The sequence below is a fragment of the Calypte anna genome, chromosome 2 (genome assembly GCF_003957555.1).
Source record: "Calypte anna isolate BGI_N300 chromosome 2, bCalAnn1_v1.p, whole genome shotgun sequence".
NCBI classification, from domain to species: Eukaryota; Metazoa; Chordata; class Aves; order Apodiformes; family Trochilidae; genus Calypte; species Calypte anna.
In genome coordinates this window covers 85,481,362-85,506,558 of record NC_044245.1, presented here as the reverse complement: position 1 = coordinate 85,506,558, position 25,197 = coordinate 85,481,362, and the positions used below count along the sequence as shown (strand labels likewise).

General features: G+C 42.4%; 1 protein-coding gene across 1 annotated transcript in view; it reads left to right on the top strand.

Moving 5' to 3' along the window:
* Positions 1-11,933: 11,933 nt before the first annotated feature.
* LOC103526303 (band 4.1-like protein 4B) overlaps positions 11,934-25,197 on the top strand; it is an 86,764-nt gene continuing 73,500 nt past the window's right edge. Inside the window, exon 1 of the mRNA XM_030445863.1 lies at positions 11,934-12,233. Within this exon, the coding sequence (XP_030301723.1) occupies positions 11,934-12,233 (300 nt within the window). The remainder of the gene's footprint in view (positions 12,234-25,197) is intronic.

Below are 25,197 nucleotides of genomic sequence, written 5' to 3'. Positions count from 1 at the left end.
GAAGCTGGCTACTAGACAGGCATAACAAATTGACAGATACTATTGATAATCATGGACTTAAAGCAAGGTTCCCTTTAAATTCCTTTATTTTAAAGCGCTGCTGAGAAAAACCCCACTCCTTTTGTTTATTTTTAATGAAAGTCTCAGAAAGATGTTTCAAAGATATAGGAAGAATAAGCAAATTAGAGCTGCTGCCCCACTTAACAGAGAGTATTGGCACTTGTTGGGATTTGTCATGCATTTGAAAACTACTGTGTGGCAAATCCAATAATCCAAATTATTGTTTGCTAATCCAATTAGGCACTTTAATTAAACTGTGCAAAGTTCAACACTGCTGTGAGTTTTTATATCTGGGGTTTGGTTAATTTTGTTTTATAATTTTAGGGTGTCATCAGAAGGCAGAGCTCTAGCTCATAAAAACAAAGATGCCCACATATTGGCCTACAGAGTGGGTAGCTCTCAAACTTTCTGGCCACTTTTCTCAGAACAGCCAAGACAGATAAAATTGCAGATCCTATCATGAGCAAAGGCATACAACCCATTGCTCTGCCACCATTGCACTTCTACTTAAGTGTTTACTTCTATTTCCTTGTGACCTTCTTCTAACCTTCAAATTTGGCTAGAATACTCTTACAGAATCTGAGCCCAAACCAGCTGAAAAAGTTTGGTTACATAAACTAGCAAAGCCCAGGAGTAGACAGAGGGAGGGGGGTGCACATGAACTCTGTTAGCACCACCTAAGTAAGGCAAAATGAAATATAGCTAAGCTGTTTGTACTTGACAGAAGAGCCCTCCCAGTCATACCCTTCACTTCACTTCTTGGTACGTCTATTCCTGTATCTGTGTCAAAGAAGGAAGCGGAGAATAATAATCCTCTACAGCCATACCTGGGAACCCTTTCCTTCATACAGGAAACAGAGAAACCCTCACAATGCCCTCTTCTTCCTAAGCAGAGCTGGAGGGGGGCAGAGAACTAACCTTCCCAAGTAGGGAGGTCTGACAAGCTGATTGAATCCTGGGATGCTGCTTTCAGGCTTAGCACAAACTTCTTGTTATTGATTGACTTCTTTAAAGGCCCTGAGAGTGCAAGCTTTCCTTTTTCCTATGCTCAAATAAAGCTGTTTCCGAAACAAATAAAAGTGCTTGCCCCCCCTGCTGGGAAAGTAGTAGGACCATGACTCCTCCTTTGCTTGTAGGTGGGATATCAGACCTTGACCACCTCTGGATGGATGGAAGACATGGGAGTACAGCTCCCTACAGGTAGAGAGGGTAGGACAGGCACCCATCTCTCCTGATGCTTCTGAGGAGGGAGAACAGTGTAGCTTTAACTCCTTTTTGTGAAGTTACAAGCCCAGGTGGACATACTAGAGGACTGAAAAAAGTCATATATTTCTCTCATTTCATTCTTTGGAGCCTTACTCTTTCCTTTGCCCTGTTCATATTGTCAGATAAATTATTTTATTTTTCATTATTACAAATATTACTTGATTTTTTAAAAATTTTAAATTACTTGGAATTTATTTAATTTGGAATTATCTTACACCTCCAAATGTCTCCTCCAAATATGTTTAAGGATAACTAGAATAGGCTTGTTAGCACTGCCTCTTGATGGATGAGGGAGTCAGGTTTCATGCTGGTAGTGGGGTTCTCATCAGCTGCTGATTGAGATTTGTAAAATTATATATTAGCAGGTAGCTGAAATCTATACTTTCACTAATAACTATGCATGCCTCAGAAGGCAGTAAAAAATTCAACCCAGAAAGGCAAATACAGACTGTCATCCTCATTAGCAGGATCATGAGCTCTGTCCTTCATCATCATTGAGGATGCACTTTACCTGGGACTGGACTGCAAGGCAAAACACAGTCAATTACAGCCCAGATCCCCCGCTGTAACAAACACAGTCTTGATGTGGAAAACTCAGTGTTTGTGTCTCTCAGGTTGTAGTGTCTACTCGAATAGCGACTTTTACTCTGCAGTAAGGTTATTTATGATCTGGATTGTGGCTACCTCCCTGCTCTTTTGTTTCACCAGCCACAGAAGCAGCCAGGGAGCTCTTCTCACCCCTCCTGACACTTGCTCTGTATCTCAGAGCTGGAGGTATTATCCCTGGAGGGCTCCCAGCTTTCCCATTTGGCTGAGCAGACCTCCAGTTTAGGATCCAGTTTGGGACTGCTGCCAGGCTTATCTTATCTGCTGATGCTTTTCCCTGAAGCCAGGCCTGAGGGGTTTTCGGTCCTCATGGGTGAGTGGGATTTTCTGGTCTGACTTTTTACTGGAGAATGCTATATATTGGTGTGAGTTCCTTTTCTTGTTTTTAAGTAAACAACTCTGCAGTCTCTGTAGATGTCCCTCCAGGCAGTTATAGGTACAGCTTAAGGAACTCAATAAATACTTCAGCTACACATTTGATCTTGGCAAGTAGGGAGTAATGTCACCATGCAAGACAGAGATGGCCCTTGTGATGTAGGTAGATAAGAGGCAGTTTTCCAGTTACATCTCAGATTATACCTGGTGGTGTTCCTATCTGAGTTATCTGAAGCCCCCAAAGATTTTTCTGTTCAATGCTCTTGAGAAGTTCAGACTTTTGGTCAATACAAAGAATTTGAATTTTCAGGATTGGGCCAGAGAAATAATGAAATGAATGGTTAGTTTCAGATTTGAGGGAAGGGCAATGTGAAAGAGGTCACGGCACAACATTCAGAGAGAGCACACAGCAACAAAATGATTTTGGCACTAGTAAGGATATGCACATTCCCATTTCTGCTGTTGCCCTTGGAAAGAAAAATGAGATCATCTTTTCTCCCTATACCTTTTATACACAGTGTCTAATGGTCTGAGTGGGCTAGGCACATTCATCCAAAACACAATTTTCTGATGAGCTGGTCTTTCAAAGAACTTGTGCATCAACAAGTAAACATTTATCTCTGTCCTATTTATTTTTTGTTAACCTGAGAGGTGAGTTTTCCTCCCACAGTGAAGGAAGCCTTGATAAATTCCTGCTTGGGAGCCCAGCAGCTCCTAATACTAGCTTGCAACATTATGCAAATGGAACTGTGCTGTTCCCACACTCCTGGGAGGGACCTGATCACGGCTTCCCACCACATCCAACAGCTGCCTACAGCCCATGCTCTGCCACCTTTTTAGACTGGATGACTGTAATCAGCAATTGTCTCTACTTCAGTTCTGACTTGGGGTTTGGTGGCTTCTTTCATTTGATGTACTTGTTGCAACTCAGTGCTGGAGAGGGTCTCTGCTCCAGTTTTCAAATGCAATAAAACATTAATTGCTGAGAATGTACAACATCGGCTGCTACCATTTGAGGGAGATGGTGAAAGAAAGAATGCAATCATAATGCTTTATTTCAATGTCTACATATAAACCTAATTGAGTAACTTTCTATTTACATCTTCTGGGTAACTGTATAAACCTTCTCAGCAGTTTGAAAAGACAGAAAAAAACAGAAAACTGTTTTTTTTCCATTTTAATTTAACTTGCCAGCAAAGTCTGAGATTAGAGTCTATTTCTCTACATTCAGGAGACATACCAGTAGTGTGCTGAAATTTTTTTTCACTCAGGTCAAATAAAAACTATCAGCTCCACTTCTCCATTAAACAGGATACCAGTTTGAACACACTGGAGGTTGGACGTTATGGGGTTCCAGGTTGGTAGCCCCTAATGAGTGGATTGACGGTCCTGGGGTAATCTCTGTAAAAATAGTGCCCTGGCTGAGGGAGTAACGTGGTGCTATACTGCTGTGGAGAACCAGGTCTAGCAGAGTTGAGATCTCCCTTTTCTTTCCACCTGCCTTTGAAAGGCCCCCTCACCTCCCTTGGAGCGCTGGAGGGAAGCAGCTGATATCCCTCAACTGCCTGCCACAGGCTCTGTTTCAGTGAAGCAGCCAGAAATCTTTGCTGCATATCACTGATCCTCGACATTGATCCAGGCAAGGCAGCCTTGGTGGACAAGAGTTTACAGCCCAGTCAATTTTCCCACCTTGTTTTGCTCATCTGTGGTGGTGAGAATACATAAAATATCCAAACAGAGAATACTTACAGTTGCCTGTCTGTGAGCACAATTCTTTTACACCTGCCTCCAAAACTGTAAACATGGAAATCAAACATCTGTTGTGCTTTCAAGACAAAAAGGGATTACAGTGAGGTACAATTACTAACATTTTCTATATTTCTATTTAATCCTGTCTAGCCCAGCAAACTTTTCTCTGCACGGCTTCACACCAATGAACAAGAAAGGAATGCTCCTTGAGTCTCCAGGCTTTACCTAAGCCACCCAATGAGTTTGCTATGTCTGCAATTGGCTCCATCCATCAAGATTTAAGAGAGATGTTTTCTATGGTGCAGCTGTTAGAAGAGTTCATATGTTCAAACTTGTAAAGGAGTCAGGCCATGCATTTGCAATATTTTGCAGCCAGGCAACCGAGTTCAGGTGTGGCTGAAAGCATGCCAAGTATTTTGGAGAAAATACCCATGGGGATTGTTGTTCTGATAAAAAATGTAGGTATGTAAATGGATTTGTTCAATTCAGGCAGAATTCTCTTTATCAGTCATGTGTGATTTTAGAGTAATTTAATTTTTAGACAGATTTTTGGTGTGCTGTAACTTGGACGATATCTAAAGGAAATCTAAGTAAACAAAAAATTAGTCGTTTCTCTCTCCTCAAAATGTGTTAAAATATTACTGAAGATATCAAGCTTTCTTATGAAAACATCATGAAAACATTTTTGTACAATTAAGTATGGGGATACACATACAGAATACATATCATGGAATCACAGAATAGTTTGGGTTGGAAGGCACCTTAAAGATCACCTAGTTCCAACACTCCTGCAATAAGCAAGGACACCTCCCACTAGATCAAGTCGCTCGAAGTCCCATCCAGCCTGGCCCCAAACACTTCCAGGGAAGAATGACATTTATCATCCTTTCTTTTTTTAACTTGCCTTATTAGGATGCAGTACCCAGCACTTTGCTGTACATCATTATGCAGCCATGCCTCCTGAGCAGCAGCAGTACTTCATCAAATACTTTTTAATGTTTGTTTTTTAAAGAAAACATGTATTTTAGTATCACTGTCTGACTTTTGAAAGGTGAGAAAAATAAATTAATTTATCTGCATGCTTGGGACTCCCTACCTTCCCTCCTGATGAAAATGACAGGATACAAAATTTCCTTCCAGTGATTTAAGAAGGATCCTTCTGACCTTTCTGAATGCTCCAGATAGTCTACATCACTTTATTTTGGGGTTTAGGAAAGGGATTCTGCAAACTTGCCAGACATTTTGCCCAGTAACACCTACTGGTAAATTTCCATGAGCATGGGAAGATCTCAAGAGAAAGATGAGACCCCTTCTGCAAACAGAACCTTCAGCAGCATCAGGTCTTTTTCCATGGTCTAAGCGTCTCTCCACCTTAAGCTGCCATCATCGGACAGATAGAGAGAATAAAAGCATTTTTAAGTAAAATTGTGCTTGTGTAACAAGACAAAACCCAGCCTCATTAGATAATTAGAGTGTTCTGATGCCATCATTGTAAGATGGCATAGGACAGTGTGCATATAAAAAAGAAGGGAATAAGAACAGGAACATGTTGGGGAAGAAGAAACCTCTGTTGACAGTATACATACACACCAATATTTGATGAAGGAGGTGAAGGAGAGAAGAAATGTTTTCTTCAGCTGGAGCAGTATTTCTTATGAAACAAAGCTCCATAAACTTTGTAGGAAACCAGTGTGTCAGAAAAGTAAATAAAGTAGTTGTTAAGTCACTTTACATCTCCTAATTTTCCCCCCCCCCAGGTCATATATTACAAAGAGACATGGCTTTCCAACCCTAACATGGTTTGTTTTTTTACTGTAAAATAAACTTGCATTTGTGTCTGACAATCAGTCTTGGAAGCTAAGGTCCATATACACTCAAGAAAGAACTACATTTTACCATTGATATGCCATACAACAGAAAAGAAAAGCCATGCCATGGGATGGATAAGTGATTCAGTCCTCCTTTGATATTCCTCTTTTGAACATCAATGCAAGTAGACGGTGTTATTTCATTTTATACTCGGGTTACCAGACAGAAAAAGACTCCATTTTAATTAATTTATAGCTTATATTCTGAAATCAGCTATTTGCTGTCTAGGAAAAAACAGTCTTAAAAAAACAACAGACACAAAACATTTCTATTTTATGAGGGAACTTTGTAATAATTCAACAGCTTGGTTCTACATCCCTCATGTTTCAACATAATATAAGTTTACAGATTGGAAGTAAAACCTGTATTTATTTATTTACTTATTTTTAAAACTCTTGGCACTGATTTTTCTCTTTTCTAGACACAGGACAAATAAACTGACTTGGCAGCCATGTCAGCTGCGGCATCTTTTTTTCTGTTGCTTTTCCTTTTGTGTTCCCTTAAAAATAATGACTTTTCTTTACTCAGCTCTTCATTTCTTAACTAGTTTGCCTCCAGCAAGTTCCTTCCCTTGCAAGTACAGCACTCAGTCCTTCTTCTGTCCTTTTGTCTCTGACTCTGAAACAGTCCATGAGCTGAAGAGTCCCAGTCTCCACATGAGGAGAGGATCTCGTTTCTGCTGCTGGGTTAACGTCCTGCCAGTGGAATAAAAAACTCTCAAGCATCTGACTTGAGCTTCTTTTAATTATCTAAATCTACTGTGATGTTTATTGGTTATCTTTGTTGTATTTCTCATCTTTTTTTTTTTTTTTTTATTTTTAGCATGATTTTCAATACATGTTGAGGGTTTCCAGCGGTTTTTACAGTCAGGTCATTTCTCCATCATACCTACACAAGGTATCATTCAGCATTGCTTGTGTCAGTCAGCAGTACCTTTGATGCAAAATTCAGGTCTTATTAATTCCTGCACAGAACAAGAGACCATGGAAATCTGTTTTCAGTGGACATATGTAGTGAAATGAGGCAACCAGGTGCCCCTAATTACCAGGGAGTGGGCATGAGCTTGTGTTAAGCCCACCTGTGCCTGATTAGGGTGGGCTCCCACTGCGCATGAGCGGGATTAGGGGGCCAATACAAGGTGAGGCTTCCAAACACAGGCTCAGGTCAGTCCTGAGCAAGCTAGCAGAGAGGTTAGCTGATTCTGGAGCAACAGCACTGATCCAGGCTGGTCTACCCTGGTCGTGAGTTTCTGCTGGAACACGTGGTTGGACCTTGGAGTGCCGTGCCCTAAAAGAGGTTTGTCTTGCAACAGTCATATAAGTAAAAGACATGTAATTGCTGTTAGAAAATATTTCAAGCAAACATTAATGATATGGCACATAATATTTGGTTCCAGGGAATATTGTGAGCGGTGTTTTCTAGGATTCCCTAAGAATTTAATCTAAACAGTTCATCAGTGGAAAGATGACTTGATTTTTCAGCTGAGCATCTGACATCTTTGCAATTTAACATCATTGAAAAATTTTGCTTTAATGCTTAAAACCTAATCAAAGTTTTGAATGTAATTTCTATGAAGAGTACAAACCTGAAACTCACTAGAGAAAAGGACATCTTATTAAAGTCGCATTGAACCTGCTTATTAGATGGATACAGATTGCAAAGTGTTCACTAAGGAACATAATTTTCTAACAGAATAGTTTTTACTCTTGCATCTTTACCAACAGACCTCTGGCTATACTGGAACAGCTCTTTGAGTGGACACAGTCTTTCTGAAACGAGTTACTTTTTCATTAATTCAGACAGAATAGTTTTTTTCACAGAACATAATGATTAACTTGAACAGCACTAGCTGCCAAAATTCATGGCTACTACTGTAACACTGGTATTATTCCAAATGGAGATGTACTAATTTTCTTTGCTAGTGAAGTTCTGTTGTAACACCTGGATGAGATAGTTTATGTATTATAAAGGAAAGCTCTGGCTACCTACAAGCATGTAGTACCCTCTGTGGGAAAACATTCACTGGCCCCAGTATCATGGCTGTATGATTTTCATAACAACTTTCTGCCTATCCCAATCCATTTTTCCATTACAATTGTGTAAGAGAGATTCTTCATATCTTTCTCAGCTGATAAATATCTGCTGCACTTCGGTGTTAGTGAAGTAGTTTCGCATATAATTTTCCTCTCTTTTAATAAAATTGCTTTGAGATTTCTCTGGCTGAAAGATGGCATAGAAATGCAAATTATCCTTAGCCATGTGACTTGGAATCACCTTCACATTTTATGCTTGATCTGTATTTGTGTATAAAGCAATGCTAAAAAACGGTGACATTAGGCCTGCTCATATAACTGACATAGTTTTGGGGAAAATAAGGAGATAGGCAACTGCTATATGAATGTTGTAGTTCAATGAATGTCCATGCTGAAAAGTATCTCCTGTAAAGAATTTTTTGGCAAAAAAGCCTTACTTTCATTTATAAGCTTAGCAAACAAAACCAACAAATTAATATCTGAAAGCCTGCGTGAACGTATGCTGTAACTTCTCAAGTTTCTTTTTTCTCCCATCATTGTATTAACACAGACATTTGGGCTCACACCAATACTTGTTTTTTGAATCCTTTAATTTGTTTCCTTTAGTAATGACTGTAATAAAACATCTCCTGACAGAAGCTTGTAAAATACAAGCCTGTTTAAGTTACTTGGTAAAGATAACATTTTTTGAAAACTCTGAAACAAGAAACTTTAGCTGAAAAATAAATTCAGATCTCTCCTTGCTATCCTATAGATAGTAAAAGACTGGAAGGCCAGGCATAATCCATTAATGTGATTGTAGTGACAAGAAAGAGGTCTCTGATGTCTAGGTAGTGTGCTTACCCAGTGCAGGAGAAGTGTTCTCCATGGAACTATCAGTGGTTTGTTCCCCATACTCATTAGGTGGCTGCTACCATTATGAAGCTTCCAAAAAGCAATCAGACGAGACTTGAACAAAACCAATACTCTGAATGAAAGAGTGAATAAAGTGCTTATGCTGGTTTTATTTAGTTATTTAGCCATGACCAGCAATAGTGTCTCCAGTGGTGACAGATTCCCCCATCTTGCTGCTATTACACAAATATCAGTTAAGGATTTTGGTACTGCCCCACTTAACACACTGCTTAGTATCATGGCAAAAACATTGTTAAGGCTGGTTACTTGCAGGGATTGCTGCAAGAACTGTGATACTGGTTAGTGCAAATGGTTCACCCAGGTCATCACCTTTCCTCTGGCAGAGATCAATTCATGACTCCCAGAGGAGACTGGGAGGCAGATGTTGCAGTAGAGAGCTGTTTTGATCAAGATTTACAAGTAATGCCCTTAACTATAGCGCAAATGGGGACCACAGCAGTTTCTGCTTGTACCTCTCCATGGAAAGCAAAAAAGTAATAGGCACCCTGAGGAGGAAAAGCAAGACAGAGGTACCAACAAACCACATAACTTTAAGGCTTGCCCACCTGAAAATGAAGAGGGAATGTAGATGGGTGGGATGTAAAAGTGCAAACTGAAACGCAAACACTAGTTTAAAAACCTCTCATCCTGCAATAAATCTATCATGGAATCCTCAGCTCCTGTAGTTGCTCAAGGCTCTTGTTTCAGGGCTAAAGATAGCTCTGCTGGTAATGTGAGACAAAATAATGGTGGAATTGTTTTACTCCAAGAGAGGCTGGGTACCAAGGAGTCAGCTTTACTTCCTCCCACCACCAGCTCCTCCCAGAAAATCCTATACCATAAGCTTTATCTCACATCATTTAATACGAGATGTAATGGGATCTCAGCATCTCTACGACTGTTCCGTACACACAAGACTGCCTCTCTGGTATGACCACTGTCCTGTATCATGCATACTGCTAATGCAAGACAAGCAGTCCTAGAATTACACATTTTAAACTACCAGGCTTCTGTTTCCATGCCAAATCGTGAAAGAGACAAAGGACTGAAGTCTCACAGCTGAGTAAAGAAGCTTTTTAGCACTGCGAAAGACCTGCTCAGTTTTCTGCCAGACCAGTCCTGAGCCATGACAAACTTCCCTTCCACCCTTTGTTTCTTTGCACCAGAACGGCTGTAGCTCCCTCAAGGGACAACAGTATTTCTGCTGCTTTTCCAACCTAAAGATCGTTTGTGTTGTTTATGGTATGCAAATGAGCTTCATGAGACTGACATCTTCACAGCTCTCAAAGCAGTGAAAAAAACCCCAAGGTATGCTGCACAGTTCAGGATCTGCAAGACAACTGAAATTCTGCTCCTAATGTGAAAAAATCAGAAAGAAAGAAAAAAAAGAGTACCTATAATAAGTGTCTAAGATTAGCACCTTTCCACTCAGTGTCTACAAAAGCTCTTTTGTGCAGCTATGCAGCGCAGAATGGCTGTGGATACACCCCTGTCAAAGATCATGCAGTTTAGTGACAGTCCTGGCTGATGAGACACTTTGAGACCTGATGTGGTGCACTGAAGAAACACAGAAAATGATGCAGAAGCAGCAGGCAGTTACCTAATACTACCAAGTCTCAATAAAAAATGACAAGCTGAGACATTTTGGCAGGCTTTCTGAATATCTAATAGGACAACGCTTGTGTAAACTGGCCTGTAATCAAGGTTAAGGGAAATAAATCCACAGCAGAAAAAAAACTTCAGAAGCAGCAAATTATTTCAGTTCATAGTCCCTTAGATCATATCTGAGCATGGGGTGAGAATTAGTCCCACTGATTGTTTCTGCAATAACACGATTAACATCCAGGATTTTATTATGGCAATTCAGCAAAAATGCTCCCATCCGAACTGAAGTACATAAATATTTTACTTATTGATAGAGTGGCTGCGTGTGAGAATGTCTCTACCTATGGATTTGCTATAACACTTAAATAAACCTGTACTTCAGCCTCGTTTAATGGCTGCAGGAATGAAACCCCAGGAAGCTCCGGAGCGCCTGTTTTTTCCACAGGACTGTGTTCTCAGATCTTTCCTCAGACCGCGGTGATTGCAAAAGCAAACACGGGGGCACTTTCACACCCGGGCAGGTGTGTTTATGTGTAAGGGGCGCAGGTGGCAGCGGGAGAAGCGGCCCCCCCACCCCCTCTAGACGGGACCAGCCGCTTTGACCTCCTCAAGCACAGGGGAGAAGCGTCCTCCTGGTTGAATCCGAGTTCATGAGTTCTCCAATCCTCCTCGTTGTCTTTTAATTCGCTATTAATTTCCCCCATCCCTTCTCCCGCCCGCCCGTTCGAAGGAACGGACGCTGCAGACCAGAGGGGAGACGGGGAAGGAGCAGAGTAGCGAGCTCTTCACGAAGGATGGGGCCGCCTCCGTTTCTCGGGTGAGCTGTTGGGCGGCGGGTCCCGCCGGACAGTCCCCCCCCTACCCGGAGCGGAACAAGGCGCCCCAGAGCCCGCGGGCCCGACAGACCAGACCGGGCGAGACCCGGCGCCCCACAGGTGAGACGGGGAGCGAGGCGCCGCGGCCCCGCCGCTCCTCTCCCCTCCCCGTCCCGGGGGCGGTGGCGAGGGGCAGCCACCGCGCAGACGCCGCCCCAACGGCCGGCGCGGTCGTCCCATCCGCCGCGGAGCCGGGGCAGTTGCTGGAGGAGTGGCGCGACGCGGCTCGGCGCTTCCCCACGGCGCGCTGCGGAGCCGAGGCATAGGGAGCCGGCAGGCCGAGAGCGAGACTCCCGCCTGCACCGCCGCCACCACCACAGGTGCCTTCTCGTCGCCCGCCTCAGCAGCTCCCCCTACCCGCTGGTCACCTTCCCCCGCCTCAAGGAAGGCAGGAGGAGCCGCCGTGCAGCCCGCCCCGCCGTGCCGGTGGCGGGCGGTGCTGCAGAGGGCGGAGCGGGAGGCAGAGGCGGGCCGGCCGGCGCCCGGCCCGGGCTGGCTTCCCGGCGGGCGGCGCTGCTGCGTTGCTCTGGGAGGCGCCGCGGGGCCGGGCGCGGAGGTGCGGGCTTAGGGGGTGTGAGCGGCCGGGCAGGGCGCCCCCAGGATGCTGCGGTTCCTGCGCAGGACCTTTGGCCGGCGGTCGATGCAGCGCTACGGGCGAGGAGCCGGGCGCGGAGCCGGGCGAGGAGGGCTCGGCGGCGAGGGGGACGAGCGGGACGGGGGGCTGCGAGGAGCTGCCGCTGCCGTCGGCTCGGGAGGCTTTCCCTCCTCCCCGCACCCCGGAGGAGGGGTCGTGCACAGCGCCGCAGCCCCTGTCCACATCCCGGCGGCCGGCGGCAGTAAGCCGGTGCTGCAGTGCCGCGTCCTCCTCCTGGACGGGACCGAAGTCAACGTGGAGCTACCGGTGAGTAACGTGCGCTTGCCTCCCTTACCTTCAAAACAGGGCTTGCATCAACCCTTTTTCCTCCTCCGCATCGTTCCCTCTTTCCTGGTGACAGGCACCTCCGTGTCCCGTACAGCCCCCCCGTCACCCTTCCCTTGGCTTCCCTGGCTGCACGACAAGCGCCGTTCTCCGGGCAAGCCTTGATAGTTTCTTCTTCTCCGGGCGTTCTCGCCGCCGTCTCCGCCTGCATGCACCTGCTGCCAGGTGCGCGGCGTGCCTCCCCGCCATGACCGCCGCTCCGCTCGCCCCCTTCCTGCTGGCTGAAGCCGTCTGCATCCCTCTTCCCTTTCCCCGGAGCGAGCGTGGAGGCGGGCACCGGCTCTCCTCCTCCCCCGCTGCCAGAAAACAGCTCCGTGTAGCGATGCCTTCAGTGGCGCCTCTCCTAGGAGGGTCTCCCAAGGAGGGTCTTTTGGTGGTGTGGGGCGCTACCGGTGTGTCTCCCCGGCTGCGGTGGGGGGGAGGGTGTCATTGCCTGCAGACCGCACCCGACGGCACCGCCGGTCTTGTGGGGAACCACGGCGTGTCGAGGAGGGGAGACCAGAGCTTCTGCGGGGGAGCGATGCCTTTCGCTTCGCTGCTCTCCGGCTTGCAGGCGGCAGGGGCGGCCCCTGGCTCCGTAGGCAGCACCTGTGGCGCGGGCAAGAGGAGCGGGGCGAGGCCGATCTTGAGGCGAGGCCGTGCTGCGCCCGCCGTCGTGGTGGTCTGTGGGGACGTCGCTCTTTCTTTTTTTTTTTTTTTTTTTTAACACCCCCGCCACCTCTCTGCCGCGGGGGAGGAGGGGAACTGTCCGAGAGACAGCGGGGGCCCTCCGTGTGGCGCTACCTCAGCGCGGGGAGGGACTCCCGGGTGTGGGGCTGCGTCCCGGGTAAGCGCCCGCGGCCCCGAGGCATTCCCGGGAGCCCGGCCCGGCCCCCGCGGCTCCGCCCGCCGTCCATCCACGAGCGGCGACCCGGCCGTTGGGGACGATTGGGCCGACAGCGCCTCAGGGGGCGGCGGGGACCTGGGGCCGCGGCTCGGGCGGGTGCGTGGACTGTGGCGGGACTGAACTTTTCCCCTCCTGCCGCTCTGCTGGAGGAATGAGGAAGGAACGGTGCCGTGTTTTGTGTTTACCTGCTTGGTGAAGTTGGGCCACGTTTGTGGGTGTTTCAGCATCCTCGGAGCCCGTTGTGTATCCTCCTCTCTCTCTTGAAGGAAACTACAAGGTTTACATTGCTCATTTACAGAGTTCGGGTTTTGCCAGATATTCATTCCCCCAGCTCCTAAATACTTGACACCTGTCCTTTTTTTGCTGACCCTTTGCCTTCCTCTTGAAAATCGAGTTTCCCATATAATAGTATGCAAGTTTGAAAAACAGTCATTTAATCTTCTTTAAATTTCAACTCAATCACCAGCCATTAAGCTTGTTCTGTGAAAGCAGGTAGGGGTATTTGCTAATAACAAGTGTAACAGCCTGATAAATTGTGTACTACTTTAATCTCTAGTAGTGTGATAGAGAGAGTGGGTTTTTTTCAAAATATCTTCTGAATCTTGTAAGGTGCCTTTCATATTAATAATTAGCTCTCTATATTGGCATCATTTCAGTAAAACCTGGAATTTGGCAACCTTATGTTTTCTGATTAAAAAAGACTGAAGAGATAGGGTAAGACTCTTACAAGTGAATACAGAAGTGAGTAGAGCCACTATAGAGATACTTGAAGCAGAATTATCAGGCCTCCCTTGCCTTACAGACGAGCCAGATATGCTAATATATTTCCTCTCCTCAAATCTCCTTCAGAACTTGCTGCAGTCCTAATATCTCAGCACAAATCTTTTTTAAAGAAGACTTGATGAATGTTATCAGCATGCTAAGGATTTACTTACAGAGGTCTATGTAGATAAGCTCAGTAAATATTTTGCTAAAGGTTATACTCTGATTTATCAGAATTCAGCTCTGGCTGTACAGTGTATTTAAGACGGTCTGTGGCTGTGAAGCATCAGAAAATGAAGTAATGGCAGTTGTCTTAGCCCTTGAAACTATATGGAAGTAGAGCTTGGTTCAGTAAAGAAGCTGAGGAGCACTATTGCATGAGTTTGACCTTCAAACGGAGTCCAGGCTGCCAGTGTGTTCAGAACACTGCAAGTGTTCTGAAAGTGGTGGCTGTAGTTTGTTTGTCCAGAGACAGGGTAAGAATTCAGTGTTTTTTTCACTGAAATCCCTAGACTGATGGAGGACTCTGGAGCACGTAATAGCTATCAGTGTTTTGAGGATTAAAAACTGTTCTGTTGAATTGCATATCTGTTCTGCAAGCTTTTCCCCTTTCTTTCACAAAAAGTAACGCCCACACTGAGAGATAGAAAAACTGAAAGAGGCGTTGCACCATTTATAGAAGTTGATCAGTAAAGTTCCTCTGGGCTTGGCAGCTCTAGATTTATGGGATTAGGGCCTGAAACAGAATGGGCTTTAATACTCAAAAGCTGTGGTAGAGGACTGATTAAGATCAATGATTTAAGTAGCATCTTTTCCATTACCAAAAAAAAAAAAAAAAGTCTAATGGTGGTTTCTCTCCATTTCAACTCAAATTTTATGGAACAAGTGTGGGCTTTATGACCAGTGAGAAGCTTACTCAGGAAGTCAAGTGTGTAGATAATTACCGAAGACTTTACTACACTCCTGATTGTGCTCACAAGCACTTGTTTTAGGACATACTGGCATACCTAAAATGCACTCTATTTGCTACCTGCTAACATTAGACACTGGTTCTTTTTCCAGTGGAAAAAGGAACTTTTCTTATGTATTTGTGTAACTACAGCTTTTTAGGCTGCTAAGACTCCACTTAGAAATAACTGAAAAGTTTATTAGATTTTAAAGACTAGCTTCTATTAGTTTTTGTAGAGAAATAACAGGTAAGATGTGACTGAGGGGAAAACTTTAGCTATACATGTACAAAAAGTTTTTGTTGACATATTTTGGATTTTTTAATATTCAAGTAAAGCTAAAACTCTGAAACTTCTGTCTAACATAAAGATACCAGGTTTGGTCAGTTTTTTCTTATGTGTAAGGGCTGGTGGTGGTGTTTGAAAGATAAATCCTACATCATAGAGCTCTATCCTGATCTCTGAGTCCCCTTTCAGCTTGCCTGTCTCTAGGCTGGACAGCAGTATTATGGCCAGATGCATCTTTTATTTTTTATCTGCATTTCAACACCCACCTCCTTCTGGGGCATTTGCATTCTTTTACTGCATGTCCTCAGCCCCTGGACTAGACTACCACCAGCCTGTCCTACAGTGCTGTGTACTCTTTCACTTGCAGGTCTTCTCCAGCTTTCCTGAACCTGTCTCCTATATGGCTGTACAAATATAAAATATATTGTGAGTGTTGTAGATACCCCTGGATAATAGTTTCTATTCTCAGCTTCTGGCATGAAATTTCAAGAGTTGCTTAATGATGCTTCTTTTTTATTCACTCTTAAAGCAAGAATCATGTACTTTGCAAGTATTCTTTCTAACAGAATAATGCACTGGATGGCTTTTTAAACCCACAAGCTCCTCAGGGCCCAGTATTGAATGTGAGATGCTATTAAGTTTGGATCTGTGTATAGAGCTGAGTGGCAGTTGCCCGGTTCTGTTGCTGTGGGGCGATTTCCTGTAGGAAGGGGGGAGCATAAATGGTGTCATTACTTCCCCTTGACCTGACACCACATGTCTGCACATCTGAAATCTAGTAAACAGAACTGATGTATGGAGAAAAAAGTCTTACAGTAGAAATCTTCCTTCTTCTCGCTCACATAAGTACTGGTGTAGTATCTTTTATTATATATTATTTATCTTTATTTATCTTTATTATTTATTGGTGTTTAGTATCTTTTGTGTTGCATCTTCACTTATGTTGGAGGCTTTTACTTGCTTAGATTTTTGTAACTAAGCTGCAGGTAGATGGAAAGCCTTTTGGTTACTGCTGTCAAAACAGTCTTGCCTCTGTTCTTCTTGAGAACTCATGGCTTTAATGAAAGAAATCTGGTTATGGATGATGCTGTATTTTTATATAAAGAATGCAGGGAAAGAGCACTGACATTTATGCAGTGGTGATGATGCCTGCTAGTTAATCCATTAACAGAGCGGTCTGTAGATGGCTCTCAGATGAGTCCAAAAAGCCTGACTTAAAGACATAATTTCTAGCATTTCTGAAAACTGAGTATAAGACTTTTAACTTGGTGCATATTAGGAAAGCTTAGATGGAGGATATGGAAGATGGCTATTCAGTGGGACTGTCTAGAGAAGCATGAATTAATGTCCCTTTTCATAATGCCACTGAAAATGCCATTCTGTCATAAACTGGGGGGGTGATGGGGGGGAACCCAGCAGGAAAATGAACGCATGTAGGTTGTTTTGAGGTTTGATTAATAAATAAAAACTAATAAATAAAATATAATGATAAAATATTTAATTTGTTGTATTTTTATTTTGTTTAAATAAAAAAGAGGGAAGAAATGGTAATCTTACTGCTATGGAAATCTTTGTGCTGCAGAGCAGATATAGGACACCTTATTTTCTGTGACATGAAGCCCCAGCAATCAATGTACTGTCTGTCATAAATACACCATTCTAAAAATCTCCTTGCTCTGAAAAATTTCTGTGTTGCTATGAACGTCATTACAAAGACCTGTGTGATGTATTAGAAAGTAGGTGATGTTTGATGATTAAATTAATTGAAAAGTCCAAAAATAACTCTTCAAATCTGTGAATTGTTTTCAGAGGCATAGCTTTTGTATTATTTCTTTGCCTGTCAATTGGAGTATCTGTTTCAATAATTGTTTCGGCTGCTATGGAAACACTTCAGAATAGGCATAGTAAATGATCTTCAGTACTCCTTTCTAATCTCTAATCTTCTATGTGCTGTATGCTTTTCTTGTTGGAGTAACATGAACATAAAAAAATTGCTATCCTCTGTTTACATCAAATGTAAATGTTAAATTAACTCTTGAGTAGTCATCTCTATCTTACAACTTTTGGTTAGTGCATTTGACTTTATAAAGTTATAAACATAGGAAGAAAAGTATGACTGTTGTTTTTTTCTTTTATATCACACATGGTTTACCTAATGGCATTTCAGGAATAGTAACTGATCAATCTCCATTTCTTAGAGGGGGGCAGGTATTTTGCTTCTGCAACTTATGTTAAAATGCCTTTTCATTACCTCACAGTTCTGATCAAGGAACTGTAGCAAGAACTGGATGTACTGTCTTCTGGCAGTAGCCTTTAATTATGTTATGCACATACCATATACTTCAATGTATACTGAAGGTGTGTGGAGAGCATTCATAGTAGAATCACATACTAAAAGCCAGGGACACACGTAGTCCCTGGGAAATAAGAATGAGGTGGGGTATCTGCTTTACAAATGCTTGATATGTTAGGTTTTTGAGAGAGAAGAGGGAATTCTAAGCCCTTGACATTCTCCCCGAACATCCCCAATAGATATGCAGCAGATGAAACACATTTCAATGGTACACAGTGAAAAGAGGGAGACAATGAACAGCATTTTGTGTTGGCATATGTTACATAAATTCTGCTTGTGAGTTCCATCAGCTATTTATGGAAGCCAATGTTGCTTTTCCTTGCAATACAGGTGGTAAGTAGGATAATAGGACCACTGCTGGAAAGCCTTGACCACCAATGAGGGGGAGAATGCAGATAATGTAGACAATGTAGATGGCAAAGACAAAAATATGAGCACCTGGTACTACTTCTCTGATGGAGAACTTTGATTAGTGTTTAATTACGTTGTTGTATGCATTCTTTTGGAAGCATTTTCACAATGGGCTAGAACACAGCTATGCTTGAGGAAGGTAACCACGTGAAATGTCAGTGGGGCTGGACCTCCTGTTAGCGCAGAATTGCATTTCAGTAGCAGCTGTTTGCCCTAGACTTAACTAGGTGTTAGCTTTTTGTCCCATTCACTCCTACCAGTTTAGGTAATTAATGTGGTTCTCTGCAGCTGTCAGAAATTCAGGGTGCTTTTCAGTCCCATTCTTCAGAAAAATGCAATTTCCTAGCTGGGGAACAGCTGGAAATTCAGGCCAGGGGTCTGAACCACAGGAGGTCTGTGGCTGGCTCAGCCAGTTGAAGTAGGAAAGTTTGGTCTGTCAGTGCAGGTGGTCACTTGTCCAGGGTGTTCCCAGTTGTAGAGCTGACATTAGGGGAACATTGGTTGTGCTTGGTGAAGCAGCTAATTCAAAGGGTAAACCTTCTCATGTTAAAAATGCATGGTTTCATGTGAGACAACAAAAATGGACCTGAAACCTTAAATGGTGTGGGATAGAGGTTGAGAGAAGAGAGAACATATGCATCATTGTATTTGTAGACCCTTCCCAAAGCAAAATAGAAGTACAGTTTCCCCTATTTTTTTGCTAGGAGGATGAAATTGACAGTTGTTAAATCTATGTACAGTGTTGCTGGGTTAATATTTCAAATTACTTGATAAACTTTTTTTTTTGTTTATTTATTTATGGTATTTGTTTTCCAGTGCAGACTGCGATAAATGTTCTTTTATTCTTTCCACACTAGAAATAAAAGGATTGGAGGATAAATGTTAAGAGAGACCATCTGCTCTTCATGTGACTTGCTGCTTCCATTTATTTTTGTGAATCAATTTAAATATGTCCTGGACCACTGGCTATATAATGATTATTTTGAAATATTTGTTGAAGTTCTAGATTCAGACTGGCTATGAAGCATTAAGAATATTGTTAATTTATATTGACTATTTTTTTTTATCTGTACAGATTTAGATTATTTAGCTTTCTTGTTATGAAACCACAGATAATTTATCCAAACAGATACCAAATGTTTTTTGTTGTGAGGTTTTATTTTAGTTTTTTTGTTTTTGTTTTGTTTTAGTATGCTGACAAATGCTTTGAATTGACATGTTACTGTATTTCATGTTTTTAATACATGTGCTGTGGTTTATATGATAAAAAGAGCCTGTAAATCTTAACAAAGAAGCCATTATAAAGTTTGTGAAGTACAGCAAATAACACACAAATATGTGCAAAGTGTAAGTGCTTTCTTTTGAAAGACTTGTATGTCTTGATACTAGTATCAAACACACAGAAGAGCATAGTGTTGTAACTTAGGGGTTGTGACCTGTAATTAGATTATTGTATACTACATTGTTATTTCAAAGGTTAACTTATTGAAGGTTAACCTTTTCTTTTGTGGCTGTTGGAAAATAACGCTTTTCACAATAGTTCTTTGTAGTACTGGTAATTATTTGTATGTATTATTTTCATTGGTGTGTGTGTATATATATAAAAATATAGAATTGAGAGGAATTTTGTAGCTTAGCAGTCTTGGCAGGGAAAACACTGTTTTCTTTTTCTGCCTAAATCACTTTCCATGGCTAAGTTTACGGGTTTACTGCATGCATTTCACTATGTCAGGTCTTGTAGGCTATGTATTAGATGATAAGCAGGTTCAGTTGACTGTTAAATCTTAACACTATGCTACGATGTGAACAAATTATCATTTTAATATTAGTTGCATCACATCTCTTTTCACTGTTGTTAAGTCCAAACAAAATTACTTAAATGTCCAAATAAAACCTTCTTCAATTGTGGTGGGGAATGTTTCCACATTCTCTGAGAGAAGGAACAGCTCTACTAAGATTTTCCTTCTTTTCCCCATTCTCATACAGAATTGGTCAGGGCTGTTTTCTGTCATTTAAATAAAACACTTTAATACCTTGTTAGAGGTTCCTTGAGCTGCGATATGGCTTGATTTTAAGTTGAGGGCTTGCATTTGTGTAAAAAGACCAAACCAAAGAACTTCCATTTTTTATAGGCAGATCTGTAAGCGCCGGTACTCTGTACAATCATTATGTTGCAACAAAGATGACTATTCAGTAGAGATGCAAATCCTCAGTATGTAGGTTTTATATTCAGGCTACTTACTGAGTAGAAATTCTTCCTGAATAACGAACCTTCCATGAGTGCTTTGCTTTGAGAGATGATGAATGATGAGTCTGTTATCTCTTTGAATTAAGCAAATAAGTGAAGAGTGGTGGTATTCTTCAAAATAGGTCATATCACTAGATAGGCAGCACCCTTGAAGGGTAAACTCCAGTGGGCAGTATCCACTTACCTTCTCTGATGCTGTGACCCTTGGATTTCACAGTGTGTATCTCTGTGAAATCAGGCGTTCCCCTCTCTGGAGGGAAAAGCTGGTTTAATAGAGCAGCAGTGTAACCTGCTTGTTGCGCAAAAGACTTCTTTACCTTTTCCTGCTATTTCATCTATTTGGCTTGATTTAGTGTTGTATTTTTTCTTTTGGTTTCTTTGCTGTTCAGCAATGAAGAGAGGATGGCAGGATGTTTTTTTTAATTGCTACTGACGTCCTCCTTCTCGATACTCTATCACTGCTTCTAAGCCCGTAACTCGTCTTCCAAGGCCAGGTTGTGAGCTGTGGCTTTAAACACTCAGCTGCAGGGTGGCCCAACGCGTCCCTGGGGTCTGCTGAGCACAATTAGTTCTGCACACAGCTCTCACCAGCATGCTGGGACTTCTGTTCTTGACTTCCATCTAATTAAAATATGTTAATTTTGATGGGTTTTCTTTTTAATGGGGTGGGACCTGCTTACTAAGGCAGCAGAGATCGTTGATTCCTTTTACAGAGGCCAGTGAAGCCATTAAATATCGACTGTAGCACTTTTCCTTTTCTCCTCTAAGCTTGAGCTATTGTCTGCCTGTGTGACTGCTCTGTCTCCCCTCACTCCCCTCCTCTCCTCTCATACAGCAGTATTTCACAGCTGGCTTTCCTCTGTTGGATGAACTGTTGCAGAACTTGTAAAATGGGCAATCAAACACTTGTTTTTAAGCGTGACAAAAAGTCTTTTAATTGATGGATTTTGCCAGTTCTTGAAGGGTGCTTAATACATTTTCAGAGATCAGTCCATAGGGAAATAATTGCTACAACAAATACTTAGTATTCTTAAGTTTAGAATTGGAAACAGGCTGAGGTTGCTCACCACTTTCACCTTTTTCCTCTTGATTTCTCTAAGCCGTCCTCTCTTTTGTTGAGTGTTGCTTACAATTGATTTTTTCCTGTGTAGCATGATGATGCATGATTTGTGTTATAAAGTTATATTGTGCTAAAACCCTTTTGATTCCTCATTTCTGGATTTCAAAAAAGTAAAGATACTTACAATGTATGGGGGAAATGAGGAAACAATTTGAGCATTTGTCTGTATATTAGCAAAAAATAGCCAGAAGTTGATGACTGTATTTCTCACAGTTGAGTGGGAATAGAAAAATTCATCACTGGGAAACAAAAACAAGTGGGTTTTGTTTGATGTTACTGAAATTTGACAGCAGATATTCCTATTTTACAGTTTGTGCTTGGATTTTTATGGATTTCCACCCAGTATATTTTGGTTTATAGTTTGATCATATAGTGTATTTTTCAAAAAATGTTTGGCTGTTCCTCCATATATTTTACTTTAAGAATGTGGTTATTGCTGGGAAAGGAGACATTGATTTCTTCCCCCCCTACACATGTTATGATATTTAATACCAACAGAAGTATTTCTTCTGTAAAAATTTCATCTTGCTTTGACAGAGAGAAACAGATGATCTGATAACATTACTAGAATGATCGTAATTTGAAAAATTGTCAGGCAAAGCAACAAGGTATTTCATAAATATTATGAATCAAAAGTTGGTTTCAGAAAGCAGATTTTTTTCCCTGTTAAAACTGACAGTTTCTTAGCACTTGGGTGATGCCAGGGATGGAGACCTTGCCCAGCTGTTTCAGTAAGTAGAGTGCCCCAAACTTTCACAGAAGAAAAAATAGCCTGAAAAACCTCTACTGCTTCTCTGACTTTCAGGAACTGTTGGAAGTGGGCAAGCTGAAGTGCAGGTGCTATCTTAAAGGGTAGCCCTCCAAATGAACTTTATTTCTTTTAGTTTCAGAATTTCTAAGGCATTGAAATAAAGTTACGTCTTAATTTAAGGCAGATAGAGCCTTTATGTAATACCAGATTTTTCACCAAGGTGTTTGGAAAAGCTGGTTTTTTGCAAGCTGTGGAGCAAATGAATGGTTAGGTTGCAAGGAAGACAGGGCAATGTTTGAAAAGTAGAAATTCCTCTTTGCAGCAGATGCACTAACCTCATTAACAAGATGAGGCTGTCAAGACTAGGGCAGCACTAAATGACTATTGGGAGCTACCAAATATAGATCCCATGAGAAGTCACAGGCCTGGAGAGCCCTCCCTACAGAGAACAGGTCTCCTAACAGTGCTGCCAGCTATTCTGCAGGAGTTTGACCCAGAAGTCCAACTAGCAGTGTGTATCTGGGAAGAAAGCTTTTCTCCTGGTTTTCCTTTTGTGCAGAAATCTGCAAGCTTTTTGTACTAGCTTGTAAAATGGTGTAGTAGTCAGTCTGCAGAGTTCATGCAGGTGAGATGGGGAAGTTTTGTTTCTATGGTCTTGCACGTGAAGTGAGAGAATTCATTGCAAGCAAACAGCCAGGTAGTCTACTGACCCTGATGCAATCTAACAGCAGTTTGCTCAAACAGCAGGTGCTCAAAAAATTTCCCTGAAGGCAAAATACTAATTCAGTGCAGTTCCAGAGGGATAAGATGTGACCACTTTGTCTGTTTCCAAGACTGTTGCCTGCTGTGCTTGAAAAGTATGTGCTGAGAAATTCTGAACTTGGATAACTTCTGCCTGTACACAGATGGTAGCTGGAAGCTCAATGGGTGATGACCCAGGGAGAGTGGGAGACTTGGGTGCAGGACTGATGAGGAAATGTGTACTCCTTTCTATTTCTGCCCTATATGTGGACTTAACCTGCCAGTGCTAATAAACTTGGAGTGGTTTTACAGCTAAAGGATATTTTATAAATGCAGAAACGGGCACCACATGTAGTGCTAGGAGGCAAACATGCAGCTTTGTTTTCAGAGCTAAATTAATTTATGGTATTATTCAAAGTGACTTTTATATCTCAAAAGCCCTCGTGAGAGAGAATGCAGTCCTTGTGGCAGTAAGGAATGGAATCAATACGTGAGGTAGCTAGGTTTTATGATGCACATTTTCTTTTTTGTTCTTCTGTGATTGAGTAGGTAAGTAGAGAGATGGTTTTCTTATGGACAGACTAAATGTATACCAACTTACATAGCAACAGGACTTATTGTTTTTCCAAGCAATTATTTTTCAGGGGGAATTGTTAGAATGAAGGTAATGCAGAAAACCACTAATATGAACACTGTTATTTTTTTGTATCTCCATACCCTCCCCACCTTCTCTGAAGCCCTGGCATTTTCATCACCAATTCAAATAGAGCTAACACATTTGCAAATTAAAAAAATTGCTTTGGGTAAGTGGCTAGCTGAGGTTTCAGTTGTCTCTGTTCCCACTTGTTCCTCCTCTTAATATCTTCAGTTAAGGCTGTTATGATGATGTTACATGGAAGTCATGTAAATCACCATGTCCTGGAGTTGCTTTTTGCTGACGATGCCGCCCTTGTTGCTCACACAGAAACAGCTCTGCAGCACATAACGTCCTGCTTTGCAGAGGCTGCAGATCTTTTTGAGCTGGAAGTCAGCTTGAAGAAGACAGAAGTTCTTTACCAGCCTGCACCACAGGAAGACTTCCATCATGCCCACATCACCAGGGGCGAATCAGAGCTTAAGTCAGTCCAGCAGTTCATCTGCAATGCATTATTTCCTTGGATGCCAAGATTGACAAAGAGATAGACAGCAGATTAGCAAAGGTTTACAGTGCATTCAGAAGACTTCATAAAAGAGTCTGGAGCAATAAACACCTGAAGGAAAGTACAAAGATTAGTGTCTACAGAGCCATTGTACTGTCTACTCTTTTATATGGGTCTGAATCATGGGTCATCTACCGTCACGACCTGTGACTCCTTGAACGCTTCCATCAGTGCTGCCTCTGTACAATCCTAAACACCCACTGGACTGACTGCGTGACCAATGTTCCTGTCCTTGAGCAGGCAGGGGTCAGCAGTACTGAGGCTGTGATACTGAGGATGCAGCTGTGCTGGTCAGGGCACATCTCTAGGATGGAGGATCACACCCTCCCTAAAATTGTCCTCTGTGGTGAACTTGCCACCAGCTGTCCCAACAGAGGAGGAGATTCAGGGACTCCCTGAAACAGTCCCTCAGCTTTGGCCATATTGACTGCCAGCAGTGTCCACTCTGGCCTCCAATCAGGAGACGTGGAGACACCATCCAAAATGCTGCTGCTGCCTTTGAGAACACACAAAGAATCAGTCTGGAGGAGAAAAGACAGCGCAGAAAGAGCCATGCCTTGGCTGTCCCCTCACAGGAGACTTTCTGCTCTGCCTTTTGCAATCCCACTGCCTGTCCCACATTGGCCTTATCAGCCATCAGCGTGGGGAGAGCCCTTCTGAAATCTTCGTTCATGAAACCAGGCCATGATATGATATGAAAGTCAACTTTTATGTTCTCCCTGAATATCAACTAGACTATCACTTTTTAAATTATATTGAGGAGTTAGTCATAGGGATGGCTTGTAAATGAATAGGTTTTGAACTGCAGATTTGTTTCAGGTCAGAAAAGATTTATTGTGAACACTTAAGCTTCTCTTACTCTGATTAGTCAATCTCTAGAATTTCTTCCATAAATGTATTTTAAGCCTGTCACTTTCTAGCATCGGCATCAGTGTTTCCTTTAATCTCATTAGTTTGCCTTTAAGAGTCCTTAATGAGAAACTGTTACTTAATCAGGTTGTATGTGGATTCTTAAGAATAATAATAGGTCTTTTATAGCATGTGGTATCTTTATGGTCCCTTTTATCCCCTGTCTTGGTACCTGAGCAGGCATCTGACAAACAGTGCTGGATCTATGAGGAAAAATATTCTCCATGTGAAAGTATGTGAAATTCACATGCAAGCAAGATACCTCTCAGTC